At 48.3% G+C, this 25,000-nt stretch overlaps 2 protein-coding genes, 1 long non-coding RNA gene and 1 other non-coding gene across 4 annotated transcripts in view; 3 read left to right on the top strand and 1 right to left on the bottom strand.

Moving 5' to 3' along the window:
- Positions 1–2,616, top strand: part of LOC114484100 (cocaine esterase-like) — a 4,204-nt gene extending 1,588 nt beyond the window's left edge. Inside the window, 7 exon segments of the mRNA XM_028478217.2 lie at positions 2–63; positions 179–259; positions 406–631; positions 1,058–1,195; positions 1,888–1,960; positions 2,405–2,437; positions 2,439–2,616. Coding sequence (XP_028334018.2) covers positions 2–63; positions 179–259; positions 406–631; positions 1,058–1,195; positions 1,888–1,960; positions 2,405–2,437; positions 2,439–2,577 — 752 coding nt within the window. The 3' untranslated portion in view covers positions 2,578–2,616.
- Positions 2,617–10,543: 7,927 nt separating this feature from the next.
- CES3 (carboxylesterase 3) lies at positions 10,544–13,186 on the top strand. The gene is given in 7 exon segments (XM_055078914.1): positions 10,544–10,601; positions 11,661–11,696; positions 11,699–11,789; positions 11,791–11,813; positions 12,484–12,633; positions 12,762–12,840; positions 12,947–13,186. Coding segments are annotated over 7 exon segments (633 nt in total). The 3' UTR covers positions 13,143–13,186.
- A 4,581-nt stretch (positions 13,187–17,767) lies between these two features.
- LOC114484101 (uncharacterized) lies at positions 17,768–24,940 on the top strand. Its single transcript, XR_003676623.1, has 3 exons — positions 17,768–18,362; positions 22,021–22,155; positions 24,075–24,940. It is a non-coding gene; the product is annotated as an uncharacterized lncRNA (long non-coding RNA).
- TRNAD-AUC (transfer RNA aspartic acid (anticodon AUC)) lies at positions 20,787–20,859 on the bottom strand. Its single transcript has one exon. It is a non-coding gene; the product is annotated as a tRNA-Asp (tRNA).
- Positions 24,941–25,000: the final 60 nt, after the last annotated feature.

Genomic DNA, 25,000 nt, shown 5'->3' with positions numbered 1-25,000 from the left:
TTGCACCCTGTCCCCAGCATCATTGGTGTAAACAGCGATGAGTACAGTTGGATCATCCCCTCGGTGAGGCCCACTCCCAAGCCTCCAGGTGCGGGGGAGCCCATCCAGTGGGAAGGCCTCGGGGCTTCGTAGCTCCAGGCCCATCGTATCTCCAACTCGAGACTCCCCCACCACCCAGGTCATGAACAATTCTGACACCCAGAAGGAAACGGACAGAGAGACCATAAAGGATGGCTTGCAGAAAATATCAACAATGATGGTGAGGTTCCTGGGGACCTGCCCACGTGGGGAGGGGGCTCCTTTCCTATCCCAAGGCACGGGAAACCCAGCCCCCAGATATCCTGTCCATGCAGCACCCCTCACCCAGAGCTTGGCCCCTTTCCCCGATTCCCTGTCCCATCCCAGGATCCATCTCCCCAGTCCTGCCTCTGCCCCTCCCGGCCCCTGCCGGCCTGCCTAACCTGCCTCTTCCTGATCCACCTGAGTTTGATGCCGCCTGAGTTTGTTGACCTGTTGATGGAGGAGTACACAGGGGGCAGTGAGGACTTCCAGACCCTCCGAATCCAGTTCCCTGAGACCATGGGGGACTGCATCTTCGTGATCCCTGCACTCCAGGTAGCAAAGTTACAGTGTGAGTACATCTGCACTAAGGCCAGACTGGCTAGGGGGCGGCTCAGAGCTGCGGGTACCAGATGAGGTCTACTGGTGTCCAAAACCTAGCCCATGTCTATTTATCGGTGCCCGGCACTTGATATCCTTCATCTTGGTAAATCCTCCTGGCTAGTCTAAGAGACAGACATTTACCCCATTTGACGGAGGAGGAAACAGGTTCAGTGACCTTCAGTGACTCGCCTAACACCATATACCCTAGGAAGTTCCAAGGCCACAGTCTGAACCCAGGCCCTTCCCACTGCCCTTGCTCCAGCCTGGGGCTCCTTCACCCCATTGTCCAGATTCCAGCCAGCTTTGGACTTAGCTATGTCATCAGCATGGGTGATGCGAGAAAGCTCCGGGTGAGGGGCCGCCAGGTCACGGCCCGTCTTCCCCACCTCCCCAGGTTCCTACACCCCTGTCTACTTCTACGAGTTCCAGCATCAGCCCAGCTTCTTCAAGGATGTCAGGCCGAGCTGTGTGAGGGCAGACCATGGAGATGAGGTTCGCTTCATCTTCAGAAGTCCTTTCGGGAGCAGCCACAGTGAGTCTTTCTAGGTGGGGGTCCCTCAGAGGCTCCTCATTCCCGGGATGTGGGATGGGACATTGGCTAAGACCCTGAGTGAGGGTGATTGCCCTCATTGTACAGACGAGGAAACTGAGGCTCAGAGGGAGGAGGGGATCAGGTGTCCAAGCTCTGACAGCTAGAAAGATTGGACTTGAATTGGAGTCTAGCGTTCTTCAGACTGGAGCCCGTGCTCCCTGCACCTCTCCCCACCCTGACCTTGGGTTTCTGGCATGGGTGCAGAGGGGGCGTTTGAAAGGCCTCTTTCTGTCTTCCTTTCTTCCTTCCTTCCTTCCTTTCTTCCTTTTTTTCTTTCTTTCTTTCTTTTCTTTCCTCCCTCCCTCCTTCCTTCCTTCCTTCTTTCTCTCTCTTTCTTTCCCTCCCTTCCTTCATTCCTTCCTTCCTTGCTTTCTTTCTTTTTCATATTTATTTCTTAAATGGCCTTCTACTGTCAGAAGAAGGGAGCCTTCTGGGTCAGGGATGAGCCCAGTGTTGGGTCAGCCAGAGGCCAGGATGAATATATGGGGTTTGGGCAAGGAGAGGGCCTGGGGAGCGGGCAGAGAGCCAGGCCTTGGGATGGCAGGGAGGAGCCTGGGATGGGGTGAGGGAGAATGACCCACATGCCGGACTGGAGTTGCCCTGACCTGGACCCTTGTCCTCTTGCTCTGTAGTCCAACTCACTGAGGAGGAGGAGCTGCTGAGCAGGAAGATGATGAAGTATTGGGCCAACTTTGCTCGAAATGGGTGAGATGTCACACTCCTACTTTAACCTCCACGGTGGGGAGGGCAGGGCTTGAACGCATCCAGGCCTCCCCTTGTCTGTGGTGACTTCATTAGCAGATGTGTCCTTAATTACATGGCAGCCCCCTCCCCAGCTCCAGGACCCTCCTGGACAGAAAGGGGCCTTATGGGTGCTGGACACTCGTTCCATCTTGGGGTGACCTGGATGGGGGGTGACAGTGCTGTTATCCGCAGAGCCTCCCTCTATCAGGAAGGGACGGAGGCCACCCTGTCCCCTGTGGAGCTGACGCTCTGGTGGGAGGTAGTTTCTTTCCTCCTTCTGGAACCCCACCACCATTCCCCAAGCTTGTTTGGCTGCCTTGCCTGACCCCAGTCAGGGTGCTGTGTCTGGGCTGGGTAGGGCTCAGAGTGACCTTCACACTGCCCCACGGGAGGGCATGTCTACAGGAACCCCAACGGCGAGGGTCTGCCCCACTGGCCTGCCCCACTGGCCTGCGCTGAACATGCAGCCTGCAGTGGGCCGAGCCCTGAAGGCCCGCAGGCTCCAGTTCTGGACCAAGACCCTACCCCAGAAGATACGGGAGCTAATGGAGGCCAAGGAGAAGCACACAAAACTGTAGCTGCCTGCGTCTGGGGGGAGGGGGGTGGAGGGGAGGGCTTGAGTGTAGGTGGGGGTCTGCCGGCTGTGCCCACACATACCCAGTGAGGAGCCAGTAGTTTTTTCCTTCATTCACATAGCCATTCATTCATTCATTCATTCACCACTTGTCACCACAGAGAGATCAGAAGATCCAGGCATATCTAGGGGAAGATCCAGGCATATCTAGGGGAAGAGACTCTTGTCGGCTGGCTCCCAAGGGCCTGTTCATCCAGGGAGGTCTCCTCTTGCCTTTTAGAATTCCCCTTGCTGCCCTGCCTCCCACCCCCGCCCCCTCTGCTGAGCATCGCCCAACTCACCAACTCACTGTGGGCATCCACATGATTAGTTTTCCTACTTATCTCATTGTTTTCCCCAAACTTTTATTCCCCCTGCACCATCTCCCCCCAACAAAAAAACCCTATCTTATATTTTATCTCAACATGCAAAGGTACCAATTATGTTCACTCTGCCTGTTTGTGCCACCAAAGCACTTTCTCTCTATCATTAAGAAGCCGTATCCCTCTTCTCATAGATCCAGGACTCCCTATCTCTGACCCTCTGGGCACCAGGTTTCCCAGGAGGAAGGTCCCCCTTCTTTCCGCCCCACCACGGAGCTTCCTGAAGTTGGGCTTGAAGGATGGAGATTCCTGCATTGCCAACTATGGCCACCAGATGGCAGACTAGCATAACCTTAAGCTTGAGACGACCAACTCTGGAGCCGGAAGGAGCTTTCCTTCTAAAGAACACTGCCTGGTGCTAATGCTTCCCCCCGCATCCTGAAGGCATTTATTGAGCACCTGTGGCATGCATGCCTCTATGTTTTTCAGTCCTGCACATGCACAGTATACTTCCCAAAAGTGGATTCCCAGAACTAGTTTTTTTTTTTTTTTTTTTTTTTTTTTTTTTTTTTTTTTTTTTGGCTGTGTTGGGTCTTCCTTTCTGTGCGAGGGCTTTCTCTAGTTGCGGCAAGCGGGGGCCAGCTTGCCGCCACTCTTCATCGCGGTGCGCAGGCCTCTCACTATCGCGGCCTCTCTTGTTTCGGAGCACAGGCTCCAGACGCGCAGGCTCAGTAGTTGTGGCTCAGGGGCCTAGTTGCTCCGTGGCATATGGGATCTTCCCAGACCAGGGCTCGAACCCGTGTCCCCTGCATTGGCAGGCAGATTCTCAACCACTGCGCCACCAGGGAAGCCCCCCCAGAGCTAGTTGTTAGGACTAGTTTTAGTTAATCTTATTTTTTTAACAGCTTTATTGTGGAATAATTTACGTACAGTCAAATTCACCCATTTTAGGTGCACAATTTGATAAATTGGGATAAATGTATAAGACATACAACCACCATCACATCAAGTTTTAGGATGCATCCATTGCTCAGAAAAGTACCTTTAGGGACTTCCCTAGTGGTCCAGTGGTTAGGACTGCGCCTTCTGATGCGGGGGGTGCGGGTTCGATCACTGGTCGGGGAGCTGGGATCCCACATGCCTCGTGGCCAAAAAGCCAAAACATAGAATAGAGGCAATATTGTAACAAATTCAATAAAGACTTTAAAAATGATCCACATCAAAAAAAAAAATCTTAAAAAAAGAAAAGTTCCTTTACGCCACTTTGCACTGCCCTGACCCTGGTCCCTCACAACCACTAAATTGCTTTCTGTTGCTATAGTTTACCTTTTCTAAAATGTCATAGAAATGAAATCATTTTTTTACCAGCTTTTGTCTCTTAGCATAATGTTTTTGAGATTCAACTAGTAGTTCTTCTCTTTTCTTGCTGAATAGTATTCCATACATGACATGCCACATTTTATCCATTCATCCATTGATGGACATCTGAGTGATTTCTATTTTTTGGCTATTTTCAATAAAGTTGCTATCAACATTTTCAGACAAGTCCTTGTGTGGACGTATGCTTTCATTTTGTAAATAGTAAATAGCTAAGAGTGAAATCGCAGGGTCATATGGAGAGTGTATGCTTAACTTTTAAAGGAAGTGCCAAACTGTCTTCCAAATTGACTGTTCCATTTTTGCACGCCCACCAGCCATATAGGTGGGGTCCAATTGCTCCAGACCCTCGCCAACACTTGGTCTTATCAGTCTTTTATATTTGATTAATTTAATGGGTATGTAGTGGCATCTCATCGTGGTTGGTTACCTGCCTCTCTCTCTTTCTCAGTCTCTCTCTTTCTCATGAGGCCCTGAATGTACCTATGTGTCAAGATTCTGGGAGAGGAAACAGCCCCACCAGGGAGGCTTCCAAAGAGGATTCAGGAAGCTGCACTTGTTATTTCTGGCAGAAGTTTGATCCTCAGGCTCTCCAACTTGAGGTGCCAGCTGGAACCCCAGGAGAGGATCTGGCACCTAGTCCAGACATGACCCTCACCCTGTCCCTCATTGAATCAGCACATCTAACTGTTTGAATCAGCAAATATTTGCCAGTGCCTCATACTCTCCACCCATCCCCCCACCTCCCACTCCCAGCCAGCCATGTTCCTGACACTGAGGCCCAGAGGTAAGTCCTGCCCCGCCTTGGAAGCCAGCAGAGAGACAGACACCCTGAGAGACCCTGTCCTGACACAAGAACAGGCTCCCATTGGCTCTGGTTTCTTGCCTCGTGTTTTCACAATGTAACCTCACTTTAACCCTATGAGGTTGGTTCCTGTTATCATCACTGTTTTATGGATGACAAAACTAGGCCCAGAGCTGTGAAGTAACTTGTACTAGGTCACACAGCTGCCACTTGGCAGAGCCAGGATTTGAGTGCAGGAGGTCTGGCTCTTAAGTCACATCTTCCCTGCGTTTGGAATGGGATTCGAGTTGTTAATAGCAGTCTTCCTGCCCCCTTTCCTCCATCATCCCTACCCCGGGCCTCAGGGCCACTGGAGGGTAGTGCCCTGCTTCTGCCCTGTCATTTGAGGGTCCTCCAAGAGAGCAGGCCTACCTGAGAGTCACCCCCAACATACACCCTGGGTATCCTCAGTCCTCGGGCCCCTTGACAGAGCTGCTCAGGCCCAAGGCGCTGAGGCTCTATAAGGGCATCATCCAACCACTGTGGAAAAGAGCTTGTTTGTTTTTCAGAACATTAAACACAGAATTACCGTATGACGAGCAGTTCCATTCCTAGCTATACAGCCAAGAGAAATGAAAACATAGGACCACAGAGAAACGTATAAATAAATGTTTATAGCAGTATTATTCATAATAGTCAAAAGGTAGAAACAACCCAAATGCCTTTCAATGAATGAATGGATAAAAAAATTGTGGTGCAGCCACAGTGAAATATTATTCGGCCATGAAAAAGGAATGAAGTACTGATATGTGCTGCAACTTAGATGAACCTCAAAAACATGGTGCTAAGTGAAAGAAGCCAGACACAAAAGGTCACATATCGTATGATTACTTTTATGTGATACATCCAGAATAGGTAAACCCATAGAGGCAGAGAACAGATTAATGGATATCAGGTCATCAGGGGATGGGGGTATTGGTGTGTGAGGTGAGGGGGGTAGGGGTGGGAACGGAGAGTGACTACTTAATGGGTACAGGGTGTATTGCTGGGGAAGTGAAAGAGTTTGTAACTAGAGAGATGCGGTAGTTACACAAAATTGCAAACACACTAAATGCCACTGAATTGTATACTTTATAATGGTTTATTGTATGTTATGTGAATTTCCATAAACTGTAAATTTTTCAGCCAACTAGCTATTTACTAAATATCCATGGTGAAAGCTTTAGCCATGGAAAGTAACTCATATCCCTTATGGAGACCTCTCCACTTCTTATGTGTTGCCATTGGCGTAACACTTTCTGAAATTGCTCTGCCGATTTAAACTGCCACCAGCAAAGTCTACGGGTGTTTTGTTTTGTTTTGGAAGTACTGCGCGGCTTGCAGGATCTTAGTTCCCCAGCCGGGGATCAAACCCATGCTCCTTGCAGTGGAAGCGCAGAGTCCTAACCACTGGACCGCCAGGGAAGTCCCCGGAGTCTACAAGTTTCATTGAAACTTTACCAGCATTTGCAGACCACAATTTTTTTTTTCAGACAACAATTTTTAAATGTCAACTTTTTAAAAAATATATAAATTTATTTATTTGTTTTTGGCTGCGTTGGGTCTTCGTGGCTGTGCGCGGGCTTTCTCTAGCTGCGGCGAGCAGGGGCCGCTCTTCGTTGCGGTGCGCGGGCCTCTCAATGTAGTGGCCTCTCTTGTTGCGGAGCACGGGCTCCAGGCGCGGGGGGCTTCACCACCTGCGGCTCGCGGGCTCCTGAGCGCAGGCTCAGCAGTTGTGGCGCACGGGCCCAGTTGCTCCGCGGCATGTGGGATCGTCCCGGACCAGGGATCGAACCCGTGACCCCTGCATTGGCAGGCAGACTCTTAACCACTGCACCACCAGGGAAGCCCAAATGTCAACTTTTTTTAAAAATATAATTTACATACCATAACATTTACCCCTTTAAAGTGTACAGTTCAGTGGTTTTTAGTATACTCACAAAGTTGTGCAACCATCACCACTATCTTATTCCAGAACATTTGCATCAGCGTCACCCAAAAACAAGCCGGTGCCCATTAGCAGTCACTTCCCATCCCTCCCCAACCCCCCACCCCCACCCTGCCGCCAGCCCCTGACAATCACGAATCTACTTTCTGTCAAATCTATGGATTTGCCTATTCTGGACATTTCATAGAGTAGAATCATACAATATATGGGTTTTGGGGGTTGGGGGGGGTTGTTTGGTTTTTAAATATTTGTTTATTTATTTTGGCTGTGCCAGGTCTTAGTTGCGGCATGCGGGATCTTTTAGTTGCGGCATGCAAACTCTTAGTTGTGGCATGCATGTAGAATCTAGTTCCCCAACCAGGGATGGAACTGGGGCCCTCTGCATTGGGAGCTCGAAGTCTTACCCACTGGACCACCAGGGAAATCCCAGTATATGGTTTTTTGTGTATGACTTCTTTCATCTAATATAATGTTTTCAAGGTTCATGTATGTTGTAACAGATATCAGTACTTCATTCCTTTTTGTGGCTGAATAGTCTAATTGTATGGATATACCACATTTTGTTTATCCATCCATCAGTTGATAGACAGTTGGGTTGCTTCCATGTTTATGACTATTATGGATTCCCCTACTAAGAACATTTATGTACCAGTTTTTGTGCAAACATATGACTTAATTTCTCTTGGTTATATACTTAGGAATGGAAACTCTGGGTCATATAGCAACTCTTTGTTTAATCATTTCAGGAACTGCTGAACTGTTTTCCAAAGCAGCTGCACCATTTTACGTTCCCACCAGCAGTGTGTGAGGATTTCAATTACTCCACATCCTTGCCAATGCTTGTTAATATCTTTTGTTTTGATTGTAGTCATCCCAGTGGGTGTGAAGTGGTATCTCATTGTGGTTTTGAGTTGCACTTTCCTAGTGACTAAAATAGTGAACATCTTTTCATGCGCTTATTGGCCATTTTTATATCTCCTTTGGAGAAATGTCTTCTGAAATCTTTTGACCATTTGGATTATTTGTCTTTTTATTGTTGAGTGGTAAAGATTTACATATATTCTAGATACAAGTCTCTTATCCAATATATGATTTGCAACTATTTTTCCCATTCTGTGGGTTGTCTTTTCACTTTGTTGACAGTAACCTTTGCAACACAAAAATTCTTTATTTTGATGAGGTTTAATTTATTTTTTCTTTTGTTGCTTGGCCTTTTTGTGTCATACCTAAAAAATGATTGCTTAATCCAAGGTCATAAAGATTTACCTCTATGATTTCTTCTAAGAATTTTATAGTTTTAGCTGTTATGTGAATGAATTACATTCATCGGAAGTTAATTTTTGTGTATGGTATGAATTAGGGATTCTTTTGCATGTGGTTATCCAGCTGTCCCTGCATCATTTGTTGAAAAAAACCTATTCTTATTGAACTGTCTTGGTGCCCTTACTGAAAATTAATTGGTCATGAATGAAGGAGCTTGTTTCTGGACTTTCAATTCTACTCTGTTAATTTATATGTCTGTCCTTATGCTACTACCACACTATCTTGATTACTGTAGTTTTGTAGTAAGTTTTGAAATTGGGAAGTGTGAATTCCCCAGCTTTGTTCTTCTTTTTCAGGGTTGCTGTATTATTTTGCCAGAGTTGCCATAACAAAGGGACCACAGTTTGGGTGACTTAAACAAGAGAAGTTAATTGTCTCACAATCCTAGAGGCTACAAGTCTGAAATCAAGGTGTCAGCAGGGTTGGTTCCTTCTGAGTGTTGTGAGAGAGAATCCATGCCTCTTTCCTAGTTTCTGGTAGCCTCACACATTCCTTGGCTTATAGATGGCATTCTCCCTCTGGCTTCACACTGTCTTCCCTCTCACCCGTCTGTCTCTGTGTCCAAATTTCCCCCTTTTACAAAAACATCAGGCATATTAGACGAGGGCCCACCCAAATGATTACCTCTGTAATCATCTTAATTTGACTAATGGCCTTATCTTTAAATAAGGTCACATTCTGAGGTACTGGGGGTTATGACTCCACATATGTTTTACGTGGAGACACAAATCAATCCATAATAATTGTTTGGCTATTCTGGGTCCCTTGCATTTCCAAGTGAATTATGATCGGCTTGTTCATTTCTGAAAAAAAAAAAAGCAGCTGAGATTCTCATAGGGATCACACTGAATGTATAGATCAATTTGGGAAGTATTACCATTTTAACAATATTAAGTCTTCTAACCCATGAACATGGAACATCTTTCCATTTAGTTAGGTCTTCTTCAATTTCTCTCAATTATGTTTTCTAGTTTTTAATGTACAGTCTTGTACTTCCCTTATTAAATTTATTTCTAAGTATACTATTCTTTTTGATGCTATTGTAAATGGAATTGTTTTCTTAATATCATCTTCAGATTGTTCATTGCTAGTGTATAGAAACACAATTGATTTTTGTATATTGATCTTGTAGACCAACTTTTTAAAAAAGTTTTGCTACTTTAGCTTCTGTGACTTTAGTTTAGTCCTTTAATTCTTAGTGAACATTAATGTCTCCCTTTGGGTATACACTCTTTGTGTTTATTCATCTGTGGATTTTCTGTTTCTGCTCTTACAAAGATTAACAAAGAGGCTAGGAGCCATGAAATTAACTTTAATAACTTTAACCTTTCCATCATGCTTACTCTGTCAGGGCCTTTAACTCAGTCCGCACAACAATCCTATGAGGCAGGATATTGTCACTCCTTTTACAGATTAAGAAACTGAGAGGACTTCCCTGGTGGTCCAGTGGCTAAGACTCCACGCTCCCAACGCAGGGGGCCCGGGTTCTATCCCTGGTCAGGGAACTAGATACCACATGCCACAACTAAAGATCCCACATGCTGTAACAAAGATCCTGCACACAGCAATGAAGATTCCGTGTGCCGCAACTAAGACCCAGTGCAGCCAAATAAATAAATAAATAAAAATTTAAAAAAATAAACAAGAAGGTCTGAATTTAAAAAAAATAAAAAAAGAAACTGAGACACAGAGAATTTAAGTGGTCCAGGTTATGCACCCAGTAAGTGGCAGCGCTGGGATTTGAACCCAGAGACTGCGCCGTTAAAACTGTAACCAACATTTGATTTTAAAGACAGCATTTGAACTTTCCCTGTAGCCCCTGCTACAGCACCTGGGGGTCTTGATGTTATTCTATGAAAATATTGAACAAATTCCGGGATTGCTGTTAACCACTTGCCTGTTGTATTTGGTGCTTTTCCCTCCCTCCCCAGTTTGAAGTTTATTTTGGGGGGTCTGCAGACTAGTGGGTTTGGCCACACTGGGCTCCGTGACGAGCTCATGGCTGCAGGGCTGTGAACACTTGCCTACTTCTGGCTGGGAGCTGGGTGGGAAGGTGCGGGTGGGGGAGCATGGGCGGCGATCAGGCTGCGCTGAGAGGGTCTTGCTGTCCCTGCAGGGCTGGGGTTTCCTGGATAAGATGGGTCAGATGAGCCTGGAGGACATGCTGGCCATCCTGAGGCCCTACTTGACAAAAGGCAGGAAGGGGTAGTCCAGTGCGGCCGAACCCAGCGTAGTCTCTACTCCTCCCCTCCAACACCCACAGCTACCTACCTACCATCAAGCCCTGTGGGCCAAATGCTGAATTTTAGTTCTATCTATGAATCCCCTTGGACATGAGTCAATGTGGTTCTCAAAGGAAGATCATCACCATCATCATCATCACCATCATTTTCATCATAGACTTCCCCTTAAAGAGCACATACTCTCCGCCAGGAACTGTGTTGTGCTGAGCACTGGGACAGGCATTCATGTCCTTCGATCCTCATTACAACCCTGTGAAGTAGGGACTTTCATTATCCTTATTTTACAGTTGAGGAAACTGAGGCTTAAGGTCTCATGATGGGTAAAGGGCAGAGGCAGAGCCTGAGCCAGTTGTCTGATCCCAGAGCTTCAGCTATTAAGATTGCACTGTCAGATGTGAAACTAGCTGGACCTGGGGTCAAATCCCAACGCTAGCTACTTGTCCAGTTATCCTAACCCCTCTGAGCCCATTTCTTCACCTGTAAATGGGGATGATACATCCCACCCGTGTGAGCTGTTTAAGAAGGATACTGGATGCTGCGTTGGAAGAGTCTACCAAGGAGCTGTTATCCAGGAGGTGCTCAATCTATGTGCATTTCCCTTCTTTGAGACCCCCCCAGAGCCCTCCTCATTCACACAACCTCATCACTGCTCTCTGGAGCTGTGGGGAGTGCCCATGATTTGTTCTCTCACTAACTTCCTGGTTAAGTCCAACTGAGCACCTGCTCCAGGCCAGAACGCTGTGCTTCACATAGGCTGCCAAACAACCTTCCAGGGAGGAACTACCTTTCAGAGAGGCTCAGCAACCTGTCTGAGGTCACACAGCCAAGCAGTGATTGCAGAGCTAGCATGTTACTCCAGATCTGACCTTATCCCTCCCAGACACCATCTAGAACCCCCAAGGGCGGCAAGTGGCTAGCTCCTGGCACATGAGCCCTGGGACATGAGACAGGCCAGGCAGGAGGGTGTGGAGCTTCTTGGGAGAGTCTGCTGTGGCTGTGGGACCTGAGCAGGCCTCTTGCCCCAGGATGTGCCCACTGAGATGATGCCACCATCATAGATGAATACCTGCGCAGCAGCTCAGATGGACAAGCCACATGAGAAGCCTTCCGGGAATTGATAAGCAACGTTGTCATGAACATTGAATTTTTCCAGAAACCTCCAAGGTAAGCCTATCCCTGTCTACCTGTCCCACCTTTCCCACTTGGGCCCAGGAGCTGAGTTATCACAAGTGACATGGTGCCGCGCTCCACTGCTACCCCCACTCTCCACTTCCTCTCAGGGATGCAGCGTCACAGCAATGAGAGGGGGCGACTCTGGCAGGGCACTCTGCAGAGGAGAAAACCGAGGCACAGAGAGGTGCAATGACTTGCCAAAGGTCACCCAGCAGGACTTATCACCAATTCTCAGGATTTCAATTGACTCATGAGTGATTCCTTCTGCTTTCAGCCCTTCTCCTGGGAGAAAAGTCTTGCTTCCTCCAAACCTCATGGCTAATCTCTAACACAGTCCTAGAACAGCTCCAGGTTCCTGTCTTTGTGACCTCGGGCAGATACCGAACGCTTCTGTGCCTCAGTCTCCTCGTTTGTAAAATGGCAATAATAATATCTAATGAGCCAATCCATAGGTTGTTATGAGGATAAAATGAACAGTGACACATAAAGCACGTGGGATGGTGCTCAACACCTAGCAAGCACTCAGTAAAGTCTTGCTGTTCATCATTTTGTCATCATCGTTATTATTACTGGTATTGGTGTTATGAGGAGCCTGGCTTACCAAAGATAGGACCTGATCAGGCTGTGGGTATCTACTTCTCATCCAGCCATCTCTCCACAGATTCTGGGGTCTCCATCTTTTTCTATGAGTTCCAGCATCGACCCAGTTCTTTTGAGAAGATCAAGCCGGCCTGGGTGCGGGCTGATCATGGGGCTGAGAAGACCTTCACCTTCGGGGTTCCTTTCCTCATGGATGAGAGCTCCATGCTGGGTGAGGATGAGCAGACACAAGATCCTTAGGCTGCCGGCTCCACCAGGGTAGGGCGGGGCATGCAGGAACAGAGGTCTCAGGTCATCTCAGGATCAGGTGACCTTGATCCAGGTCTGTCCCTCTCATAACCTTTCCAGAAGCCACAGAAGAGTAGCAGCAGCTGAGCCTCACCACGATGGCCCAGTGGACCCCCTTCTCCTGGACAGGGTGAGTAAGCAAACAGGCATGCCTGGCTTGGGGCCTAGACTGCTCAGATCTGCCTCCCAGGGAGCAGTACAGGAGACCTCTGTCTTCATTCATTCCTCCCAGCCAGGGATCCCAACGGCAAGGGGCTACCTCCTTGGCCCCCATTCAACTGTTCAGAGCAATACCTGGCAATCAGCCTGGTGCCACGGGTCAGCCAGAAGCTAAGGAAGGCCCGACAGCAGTTCTGGGCAGAGACACTGCCCACCAAGATCTGGCAGTGGCAGCAGAAGCAGAAGGGCAGGAAGGCCCAGGAGGAGCTCTGAGGCAGCTCCCGGGTCTTCTGGGCTGGGGGCCAACCCTAGGGGTTGGCCAAGTCCCAACAAGGTGGCCTCCTTCTCCCCCTGCTAAGAGACTTTCACCCAAACCAGGCTGATGGGTGGTCATGTCCCTTAAAGCATCAGCCCCTCTGTGACTCCTTTGACATATCACCTACTTCCCATCTAGGGGGCCTTTGCCCAAACTTCTCCCTCTTCCCACTTGCTGCATGGCGAGTTCCAGCTCATACCTCAAGCTCCCCAGAGGACACTCCTCCTCTAGGAAGTCTTCCCTGCCTTCTCTGGGCCTGGCCCTATCTGTGTCCATTACAGCACAGCCCACTCTAAGCTAGCATTGTCAGTGTCAGCGTTTTTGTCCTCCTCTGAGAAGCTCTCTGAGTGTGGAAATCAGCCTGACCCCACTCTGCATCTCCCATACCAGGATCAGTCAGGACTTGGAATCAGAGTATGCTTGGTGAGTGAGTGAAAGACTGAGAAAATGTGAGAATGGTGACTGCTGGACTTGAACCCAGGCCCTTTAGGCACCACAACTCTGCTTAGCTCTGCACAGATGTTGTCCTCCCAAGAGTGAGTGGACTCCAACGGCAGAGACCTGGGGTCAGAGGAGTGCTGAGGCATAATGGGATCCAGCCGAGAACAGATCTCAGGCCCCAGAGGCCTCTGACTAGGGCTGAGGGAAGTCCCTTTGTCCGTGCTGTCCAGTCTTGGCCCTTGTACAAGGCAGAGCAGAGTCCAGCAGGGCCAGAGCCCTGACCCTTGGACGTGAGATGCAAGCTTCCCAGCGCCAGCATCTCACCCCTTTATGGCCTGCCTGGGCTCTTTCCTCCCCCTCCATCTAGGGAAGATCACCTTCTGGGGTTGCTTGGCACAGGTCGCGGAGCACCCACCAGGACACAGGAGAACAGGTTGGGGGAGGCATCTGGACTAGTGCATCAGTCAGGCTGTTGTCACAGAGGGAAGACGAGGTCTACCCACTCAGGCTACAACAGGTAAAAAGCAGCCAGAGGTTTTTGAGTGGGGGGCACACTTTTCTTTTTTTGAGAATCAATGCACCGTTCCCTTGAGAAATCTGGATTTTAATACATATCACAATGACTTCCCCTGCCCCTGCTGAATCCCATCCTGCCAACTCTGGTCCCACATATACCCTTCCTCAGTCTGACTAAGTTCCTGGCTGTTGATGGTTACATGAAAAACACTTGCAGGTGAGACCAGTTCTGTTTGGGGAAAGTTCATTTGGGGCAGAAAAGAGAGTCATAAACCAGAGGGGTTCTGAGTTGTGCTATTCCCCTGCTCAAAAGCTTCCTGTCGAGCCCGGGGCAAGTTCAAGTTCTTTACATGGCACTGAAGGCCTCCTATTCTTCTCCCCTTCTTTCCACCAGGAAACTTGCCCCCACAAGCTGGTAAGAGAGCCTGACAGGTTAAACAGGTCCCAATCACAGTGTGTTACTGGGGACGCAAAGGGCTGTAGGCTCGAGGAGGCATAGACCAGCCCTGACTTGGGACAGGGGAGGGGGGACATCTAAACTGAGACCTGAAGGATGAGCAGAAGTTGCACAGGCCAGAGGAGTAGGCTCGAGGGGTGGGGACAAAGAGGAAGGTTGTTCCTGGTAGAGGGAACAGCAGGAACAAAGGCCTGGAGGTTGAGATGTGCTGAGAAAACACAGTTCTGTACATCTGGAGAGGCCAGCAAAGACCGGACTGTGAGGGCCCTTGTGGGCTGGACTGGTAACCCGGGGATGACATGAACAGGTTGGAGGTGGTGGGTGAGAGTGGGGACAGGGAGAGCAGGAAGGGGGCCAGCGCGGGCTTCCGGGTAGGTGGAAGGCACCAGTGGGCTCTAGATATAGAAGCGACAGGCAGACCTGGTATCCAAGGGGACACAAAGGTGGGAGAAGGAAGACTTCCCGGGCTGCCTGGAGGTGAGCAGGACTGGGCTGGGAATCAAGGGCTCGGTTTTGACCATGCTGGATGTACAAACAGGCCTCTTCCCGCGGGCTTGAGGGTGCAGCGCACCTGGCAGCCACGGGGAGGCAGGGGTTGTTGGGCGGAGGACGTCACCAGCTTTGGTGTCACCATTGCCAAAGGGCTCCGAGGGGGTGGGCAGGCCTGCCGGTGAGGCCTCAGACCCTGTCTCACTGCCAACTTTCCCTGCCTCTCCTCCTCCTCCCCCCAGCTTCTAGGATTTTCTCTTCACAGGGAGCAAGGGGAATGGCCTGGCACGGCCCCAGTGGCTTGGGGAGTGCTCAGACAAGGGGTGCTCCTGGGATTCCAGTCTTCTTGCCTCTCTATTCTCCCTTCCCTGGGCCACTACTCACGGAACTCCCCTCCCCTGCCGGCCAGGGCATCCTCCATCCACCGATGGCCCTGCCCCAGGACCCAGCAGCCACAGAGCTGAGGGGAGCAAGCCAGGGTCACCCACAAACTCAGATGGAACAAGCCCTGCAGGGCAGGGACTGGTAGACCCAGGGAGCCTCTCCGTGGCAGGGTGACAGGAAGGGTCCTGTGAGCAGTGTGAGTGTGTGAGCACCAGGGGGTACTGCAGCATCAGACGTGCACACCTGAACCCAGCCACCGGGCAAGGGACTGGCAGATGCTCCCAGTAGACAGTCAAGCATGTACATACCCAGCGCCAGACGTAGATACTCACACACATGAGCAATCACACACACACACACACACGCACACACACACGCACGCCCCCACTAATAGGGTTCCAATCCAGTTCAGCAATTTCCTAGATGTGTATGTTTGAGCAAGTTATTTAGTTTCTTTGTTCCTTAGTTTTCCCATCTGAAAAATGGGGGCAATGATAATGTTCCCCCTTTATGGATCTGCTGTGAGGATTGAACGATAATCAGCTGTCAGCATCCAGGCCATCCTTCTCCCTAGTCTCCGGGCCATTAACCCCCAGCACCATCTGAGGCCCCAAGGAAGTGAACTCCGAGCCAGGTCATAGCTCGCCTTGGATGAGGTAGGCTCCTGTGCTTGCAGCCACTGGTGGGCCCAGAACCATGCTCTCTGCCTTCACCCCTGATCCACCTGCAGAGCCAGCTCCAAGCACAGGCTCCTTCGCTCTCCATGACCTTGGCTTCACCCTGTGGTCTGGCCTCTAAGGACACCCCACCCCACTTGTCACACACGTCTGTGTGTGTGTAAAGCCCAGTCGTGAACCAGATGGAACCTCAGTCTCTGCACAAAAACAGAGGATGCCGGGTGACTCAGGAGAAGTGTCACCTGGTATTACATATCAGAATCTCAGGTTCTTACCCCAAAGATAATGTTGTCCCAGGGCCACCTGGCTGACCCAGCTACCTGTTCAACATTCCCTGTGCCCCATGTGAGCACTGGATGGGACCCACATGAGTCCTAGGCGCTCCACTGAGGAGCCTGGCCTGGCAAGACTAACACCCGTATGGACCAGGTGAAAGGTTATTTCTTCCCCAGGGAGAGGTGGCAGGAGTGGAGCCAGCTGTTGGCAGGACCAGTCCTTAAGGCCCACACAGAGCTGGCCAAGTTGCTCCACAGCTGGGCTGGGGAGTCTACATGTGACTGGCCCCCAGGCCTGGCAGGTGGACTCACAGTCTTGTCTGCCTTCTCCGCCACCCACTTCCCTTGTCCTCCACCCCCAGCTTAGCCTTTGTTTTGAGTGACATGCTTAGTGCATACAGATAAACCAAGCTTGTCTGGGCAGCCGAAAAAAGTGGCTCTGTCACCTCCCTCAGACTAGGCTCCATACTCCTATTGATGTGGCTACACATAGCCCACAGGGGAGGCCAGCAGAGTGAAGAAAGAGAAACGTGGTCCAGGTCAGATGAAACTGCTGGTAACCCCTACTTCCCTGGTCCTGCCTCCCCTGTCCTCCCATACCTGACTCTTTAAACTCCACAATGATGGTGAACTCTCCACTAATGTTGGTTAAAGAAAATATAGAAAATACAGAAAAGTTAAAGGAAAAAGGAGGATAAAAAAATCAAGGTCACTGATGACTCTGCAACTCAGAGCCAACCACAGACACCATTTTGGCCTCAATCCTTCCTGACCGTTACTTTAGACATCTTTGGAGTATTTTGGTGTGCACTTTCCATGGCTAATATGGTCATATTCAATATACAATTTCAAATTCTGCCTTTTTCAAGTTATTAAACCACATCCGCCTTTTCCCAAATACTGATGAAGACAGCTGACACAATGGGTTTTCCCTAGTTCAAGTGCTTTACCTACATTAATGCATTTAACCCTCACTACAATCCTATGAGATAAGTACTATTATAACGCAGAGTTTACAGATGGAGAAACTGAAGTCCAGAGAAGTTAAGAGTCATACAGCTTGTAAGTGGCAGTGCTGGGATTCAAACCCAGTATTCTGGCTCAGAACCACTGCACTAAGCCATCAGCTGCTCTAGAGTCTTGTGGAACACGGTAATACTGACCATGTAGCATATATTATATTCTGTAGATGTAACATCCTTCTTCACCCATCCCCTTCGCTCATGTTGGGGTGAGGCTGTTGTCAACAAGGCTATAGGACACATGATGATGTAAACAATTTTTTGTGTATTTTGGACGGTCTCCCAGACCAAATTTCTTGGTCAAAGGACGGGGCAGTTTTAAGCCTCTTGCTCCGTGTTGTTCAATGACCTTAGGAAAGGCTGCATTATTCATACGCCTGCCGTCGGAGGATGAAGGCTCCTACTTTGCCAACAGGGAGGGTGTAACAGACAGGGACACTGATGTGTCAACCAAGACTCCAGGATGCAGTGGATATAAAGGTCCGCAAGCCATATCAGCACATGAGCATTTTGTAGAAAATGGTCTAAGAACCATTTCCACAATTCCTGGACCCCTCAGCCATTCAAGGCTTGAAAAAGAGAGTGTGAAGGGGGGAGAGTTAGGTGAGAGATTTTCTTTGGAGAGAGCTGTTGCCCCACTGTGACCAGTCTTACCTTTGAATGAAGATGAAACAACTCTCTGCACCTGTTCCTGCAGCTCCAGACTTGAAATGGGCCTTCCCCTTTCCCTGACTAACTCCTTGTCCTTCACCTCGAAGACTGTATCTTCTCCAGAGAGCCTTTCTTCCCTGACCACCATCACCCAGTTGTGGACTCCCACATCGTGATTGCTTGTGGCAGGCGCCAGCCAGCTGGAGCATGAGTTGGATTCTGTGCCTGCCCCTCACCCTCTGCCTGATAGCACAGACAGCCCTGGGTAAGCCCCCACCCCTTCCTGAGGGCACTGGGCAAGAGGGTCATGAGGGACACAGGGACAGGCCAACAGCTCCGCCTCTCCTGGGGGCAGCAGGGCAGGGACATTTAGAGGTCTGGGCGGATGGGTGGTAGAGAGCTGGGAGTGTGGACATTTATATTGACATTTTTATAAAATGTATCTTATAATGTACATAATTTTATATGTTTATAATTGTATATTTATATTCTTTATACAATTAATATTATATAAAATTCGTATTATATTAGTATATATATATTACTGTATGTGTATGTGTGTGTGTGTGTGTGTGTGTGTAAAACCATCATTGTATATTTATATTCTTTATACAATTAATATTATATAAAATTCGTATTACTCCTGGGCAAGGTTTTTTTCGTGTGTGTATGTGTGTGTGTGTGTGTGTGTGTGTGTGTGTGTGTGTGTAAAACCATCATGTAACCACCAACCAGATCAAGATCTAGAACATTTCCAGCACCCGACATGCCCCTTCCCAGTCAATACCCTCCAAGTAACCACTGTTCTGACCTCTATCATAAATAAGTTTTGCCCATATTAATGCATTAAAAAAAATTTTTTTTTTGGCCACATCATGCGGCATGCATGATCTTAGTTCCCCGACCAGGGATCGAACCTGTGCCCCCTGCAGTGGAAGCGGAGTTTTAACTGCTAGACCACCAGGGAAGTCCCCGAATTAAAAATTTTTTTAACTTGATGGAAACTTCGCTAAAACCGCTTTTAGCATTTTGGCACATTTTCTCTTAGTTTTTTTATTGCATATTTGTATATAGCTGTGATATTAGCATGTATACAATTTTTTTAAACATCTTTATTGGAGTATAACTGTTTTACAATGGTGTGTTAGTTTCTGCTTTACAACAAAGTGAATCAGTTATACATATACATATGTTCCCATATCTCTTCCCTCTTGCGTCTCCCTCCCAGTATACAATCTTATACTCTGCTTTTTTTCACTTAAAATCATACCATGAACAGTTTATAACTTAAGTTTATAGTTATATTTACGTTGCCTGGTCCCCAGATACAAATAATGCTTCCCAGACTCATGATAGCATATATGACTATGGTTCATAAAAGTCTTTCTTTTAATGCGTTTCTGACTATTTTCATAAGGGTGGGACCCCTTGTGAAAATTGTCAGAAACTATGTGAACATTTTATGGCTCTTATACATTTTGCCAAATTATTTTCCTGAGGTGGTGTATCAATTTATCCTCCACTAACAGTATATGTGAATGTCCTTTTCATTGTATCTTTGGCACAATTGGGTGCCATCATTTGTAATTTATTAGGTGGAAATTGTGACTCCTGGTTTTAATTAACATTTTATGACTACTAAAAATGTGGAATATTGTTTTCATAAGTGCTTACATATTGCCTCTGGCTAGCGGAGCTGGGATGGAGACCACTCCACCTCAGCTCCTGTTCAGGGGTGTAGAACACTCTGTCACATGCTTAGGTGCCCCCAGTGGCTCGGGTGAGGACAGTAAAACACTACTGTTTAGAGCAGAACTCTGATGTGAGACATTCTGTGTCACTTTGGGCAAGTTATATAACCCTTTGAACTTCCATTTCCATATTTGTGTAGTGGGAAAATAGTAACAGCTACCTTATAAATTTTTTAGGAGGATGAGGTAAAATAGCATATAAGTGTTTGGCACAGTGCCAAGCTGTAATAAAGGCTCAGTCAATCTCAGTCGTTGGCTATTCAATAAGTGGATCCAGAATTCAGGGCAAATCTGGGTAATATGATAGACCTTGGCCTCCTGGCTCTGTCCTATGAGACTTCAGGCTGGTCACTGATCATCTCTGGGCCTCCAAGCCTCACCCCACTCCTCCCAGGGCAAATGAGAAGCCTATGTGAGAGGACCATGTGAAAGGGCTTTGTAAATTGCAAAGGGCTACATACACAGAGGAGATTTGAGATGGCCCCTTGCTGCCACTGACCTGCCTCCATGCCTGAAGGGCCACCATTACAGCCAATTCTTCGTTCCTGGATATTGCTTATGTAAGACCAGGAGAGACCTGGGGATGTGGGCAGAGAGGTATTTTTGGCCACCTGCAGCTGGGGTGTGAGGGTGTGTTCTTACCACACCAATACCAAATGCTATTCCAAAAAGCAGTTGCATCAAAGTTGCCTAGAGAGGGTTGTAAATCTAATTTCCTGATGCAACCTGAGATTCCCTTTCAGAGGATGTAGGGGGGACCTAAACATCTGAATTTCCCAATGATTCCCCCAGATGATTCTCATGCACAGTCAAGTTCAATAATATTTGGATCAGATTTGCCTTCTGTCACTTTGCAGAGTGAGCCTCCAGGGGACCAGGGCACAGAAAAATTCAGGTTTGGTGTTTTTTTTTTTGCCACGTGGCTTGTGAGATCTTAGTTCCCCGACCAGGGATTGAACCCGGGCCCTCGGCAGTGATAATGCAGAGTCCTAACCACTGGACCACCAGTGAATTCCCAAAAAATTCAGTTTTGATAAATGGGGAGGAGGAGGAAGAAAGGACAGGGGTGCTTCAGGAAGGGGCAACAAATGTGAGGTCTCAGCGACCCTCAGCAACAGGAGCGAGGCAGGGTGAGGGCGTAGAAGAAGAGGTGTCCGTTGGCAGAGTCTAAATTCAACTTGGTGTAGTTTGTATCCATTGCAAGAGCTAGCTATGGTGTATGTATGCTTATAGTGTACAGATGTGAATGTATGCTACATATGGATACATTGTAACCTATATATAACTATACTTATATGCATGTGGGCACACATTTTTCAAAGATTAATTAATTAATTAATTTTAACTTTATTTTTGGCTGTGTTGGGTCTTCATTGCTGTGCGTGGGCTTTCTCTAGTTGTGGTGAGTGGGGGCTATCCTTCGTTGAGGTGCACGGGCTTCCCATTGTCGTGACTTCTCTTGCTGCGGAGCATGGGCTCTAGGTGCTCGAGCTTCAGTAGTTGTGGCACGTGGGCTCAGTAGTTGTGGCTTGTGGGCTCTAGAGCGCAGGTTCAGTAGTTGTAGCGCATGGGCTTAGTTGCTCCATGGCATGTGGGGTCTTCCCGGGCCATGGCTCGAACCCATGGCTCTTGCATTGGCAGACGGATTCTTAACCACTGCGCCACCAGGGAAGCCCTGGGCACACATTTAACTCTTGTGTTTCCCCATGGTTTTTTTTTGTAAATGAGCTGTGCTCATATATACCCATGTGTGTATACATTTGCATGTACATGTAAGTATTAATGCGAGTGTGGATATATGTGTGAGAATGCATATATGTGTGTGATTTCTTCCCAGAAAAATGCCAGGCAGATGTTAGCAACAAGAAAGATATATAGTCATACCAATATCAGACAAACAGAAATCAAAATAAATGACACATTTATTGACATTAAATGATACATTAAATGACCAACGGAAAAGTATTCATATAACAGACATGAACTTTTACACATCTACCAACATAGCTTTGAAATCTTAAATCAGATAACGCTAGAGAAAAATACTAAGAGGAATACAGAAAAAGTAGACAAATACACAACTGTGAAAAGTTTCAAGCTGGTGCTGGTGCCCGTGGCAGATGGGCCAAGGTGTTTTCGGTGTCCAGGGTGACCCTTCTTCTCTCTTCTTAGGTGCCTTGCACACCAAGGAGCCTCTAGTGGTTACCAAATATGGGACCCTCCAAGAAAGCAGATACACGTGGGGAAGACACCCATCAATGCCTTCCTAGGAGTTCCCTTCTACAGACCTCCTGTGGGTGCCTGCAGGTACACTGCCCCAGAACCCCCAGAGCCCTGGGAAGGAATCAGAGATGCTACCACCTATGCCCCGGTGTAAGAGCCAGAGGACTGTCAGCTGGGAGGTGGGCAGACCCTGAGGAAGGCGGTGAACCTATGCCTGCCTCTGGGCCGGGGTTTGAACAACTCACTGAAAAGAGTGCTCTGCGTGGCCACAGGCAGTCCTGGCGACCATTCTGGGCCTCAGTTTCCAAACCTATATAATGAAGTGGCTGGTCCAGATGGTGTTTAAGGCACTGATAATGCTGTTCTTGATTCTCCCATGGGAGACGTCCAGGCAAGGAGGAGGTACATACAGACTGTGCCCCCAGGACCTGCTGGGGAGCTGAGTTTCCCTAAATGTGTGTGAGGAGAAGTACACACACACACACACACACACACACACACACACACACACACACACACAGAGTGAACCCTGAGCTCTTCCCTCTTCCTTGGTGCCTGAACCTAAGAACAAGCCCACGTGGCACCACCAGCCCTTCCCTGCAGAAGGAGGCCAAAATGGGGAGGGCATGGGCTCAGTTTCAGTTTTAATGTCCCAGGGTCTCAGTGCAACCTCTAGCTGGGCTCAATCCCTGAATCACATGAGCGTGTTGGGACAATGCTGCCCTTTGACGCACTGGGCTTGGCAGTTTACCAAGAACAAGTGTATTTACTGTTTACATAGACCATTGAGTAACCCACTGTCCAGAACATTCTGTGGTGAACATTAACAACGTTCAGCATCAGTTGGATAAAGTATTGGCTTTAGAAAAATGTCTACTGTGAGAACCTGGGTGTCAGGTGATACAAAATACTACAACTACCACACTGGGTGTCTAGTTGTTAAAAACACGGTGTCCACGGTTAGAACATGATTGACTGTTACTAGAACACTGGCATGTTGGTCGTTAAAACACTGGCCATCACTGAGAGAAACCAAGGCATTCTGAACATTGTGTGACTGTTATTTGGAACTCTATGGATCAGGTGACAGAACATGGAATAACCATTGTTAGAACCCTGAGGATCAGGGGTTTAGAGACTGGGGTGTCCCTTGCATAGAAGTCTGGGTGTCAGTTGTTGGAACGTTGGCCATGAGCTGTCAGACATTGGCTGTTTGGAACACAGAGTGTTAGGTGTAAGAATGTGTGGATGGCTTAGAACAGACTGTGGGGTGGCAGTTAAGGGGGGAACAGGGAGAGAGGAAGCTGTTACCGAGATGGTGGCTTCGACCAGAGTAGTTACAGTGGAGGTGGTGGGAGTGGTCCGGCTCCAGATTTATTTTGAAGGTAAAATTGACAGGATTTGCTGGAGAACTGGATGTGAGCCATGAGGGAAGAAGAATAATCAAGGATAATAACTAGTTTCAGGACAGAGCAGCAAGGGGAATAGAGGTACAATTTACTGAAATGGAGAAGACTAGGGCAAGAGCAGGTTTGGGCAAAACAAGAGTTCATTTGGGGGCATGTTAAGTTTGACATGTCTAATAGATATCCCTGTAGAGATGTGGGGTAGGTAGTCTGGATAAGTGGAGCTGGAAGGAGACTGGTCATCAGCAGGTTAACAGTGTGAAGCCCTAGGCCTGAAGGATAGCAGCTCAGGAAAGAATAATCAGCATGAAAAGAGAAATGAGGGTTGAGGCTGGGGCACTCTCCAGCTTAGGCCGGGAAGAAGAGGAGGAGTCACCAGTGAGGTGGCAGAAAAATCAAGAGAGTGGGATCACAGAAGCCTAGAGAAGGAAAGCTGTTAAAGAAGGAGAGTGTGGTCAACCATACAGAGGGGCTACAAGGGCAAGTAAGAAGATGAGAGACATCTAGCAAGATGGAAGTCACTGGTGACCTTGACGAAAATGGCTTTGGTGGCGGGTTGGGGACAGATGCCTCAAATGCTTATAACCCCTGTTCTAGGCTGTAAGAGGCCTGGCTTTCCTGCTGGGATGCTGCATGTGATTTATTGGACAACAACCTAACAACAACATCAGCTGCTGCCGAGAAGTCAAGCAAGGAAGGCCAAAGACAATCTGTAGAGACAGAGACAAGCTGCCTGCTGGTGACCTTGGAGAGGCTGGTGGGGGTGGAGGGAAGGACAGCTTGTTGAAACATTTGGCCTTGAGGGGAAGAGAGAGCGTAGTTGCTGGAGAAGGTGGCTGGTAGAGGATAGGTTTGGATCAAGGTATGTTGAAGTGCTGTTGGGAAGGACTGAAAGGGAGCAGGTGATGCTCTAGGGTTAGGGAGGTGGGAGTGAATTACACCTACGTACACACCCACATACACACACTGAAGACAGGTTGGGACAAGAGAAAGGAACCGAGGAATAGGTAGACAGGGATTCCTGCATTCAGTCAAATGTTATAAGAATAGCCACCCTCAGGCCTGGGCCAGGAGGGAGAAAAGGCAAGGTGGACCAATAGCCCAAGCTCCATAAGTATACCAGATGTCCACACAGTGCAAGGCACAGGGCCAAGCGCCAGGAATCAGATGAATACACCTACATCCCTGCCCTTTGGGAGTAAAAACAACCAAAACAGCCAATCAAAATAACTCCAAGCCAGTATTGTAGTCAATGGTGGATAGAGCTTTGGGAAGCACAGGGGGGAAAGTGCCCAGCAGAGGGGGCACCACTTAAGCTGGACCTTAAGTGTGAGTAGGAGTTTGCTGGGCAGAGGAGAAGGCATTTGGTAGACAGAACAGAAGTACAGGGGCTTGCAGGTGAGAGGCAAGGGGTCATGTGTATTTGGAACAGAGAATGGCTGGGAAGGAGATGACTAGATGGAAAGGAGGGCCTAGGTCAGTGTGGGTGAATGAGGGCAGGAGGAGCCAGGGAAGGTAATAAG

This window comes from Physeter macrocephalus, chromosome 17, assembly GCF_002837175.3.
Source record: "Physeter macrocephalus isolate SW-GA chromosome 17, ASM283717v5, whole genome shotgun sequence".
Classification (NCBI taxonomy): Eukaryota; Metazoa; Chordata; class Mammalia; order Artiodactyla; family Physeteridae; genus Physeter; species Physeter macrocephalus.
This window is presented reverse-complemented; position numbering and strand designations above follow the sequence as displayed.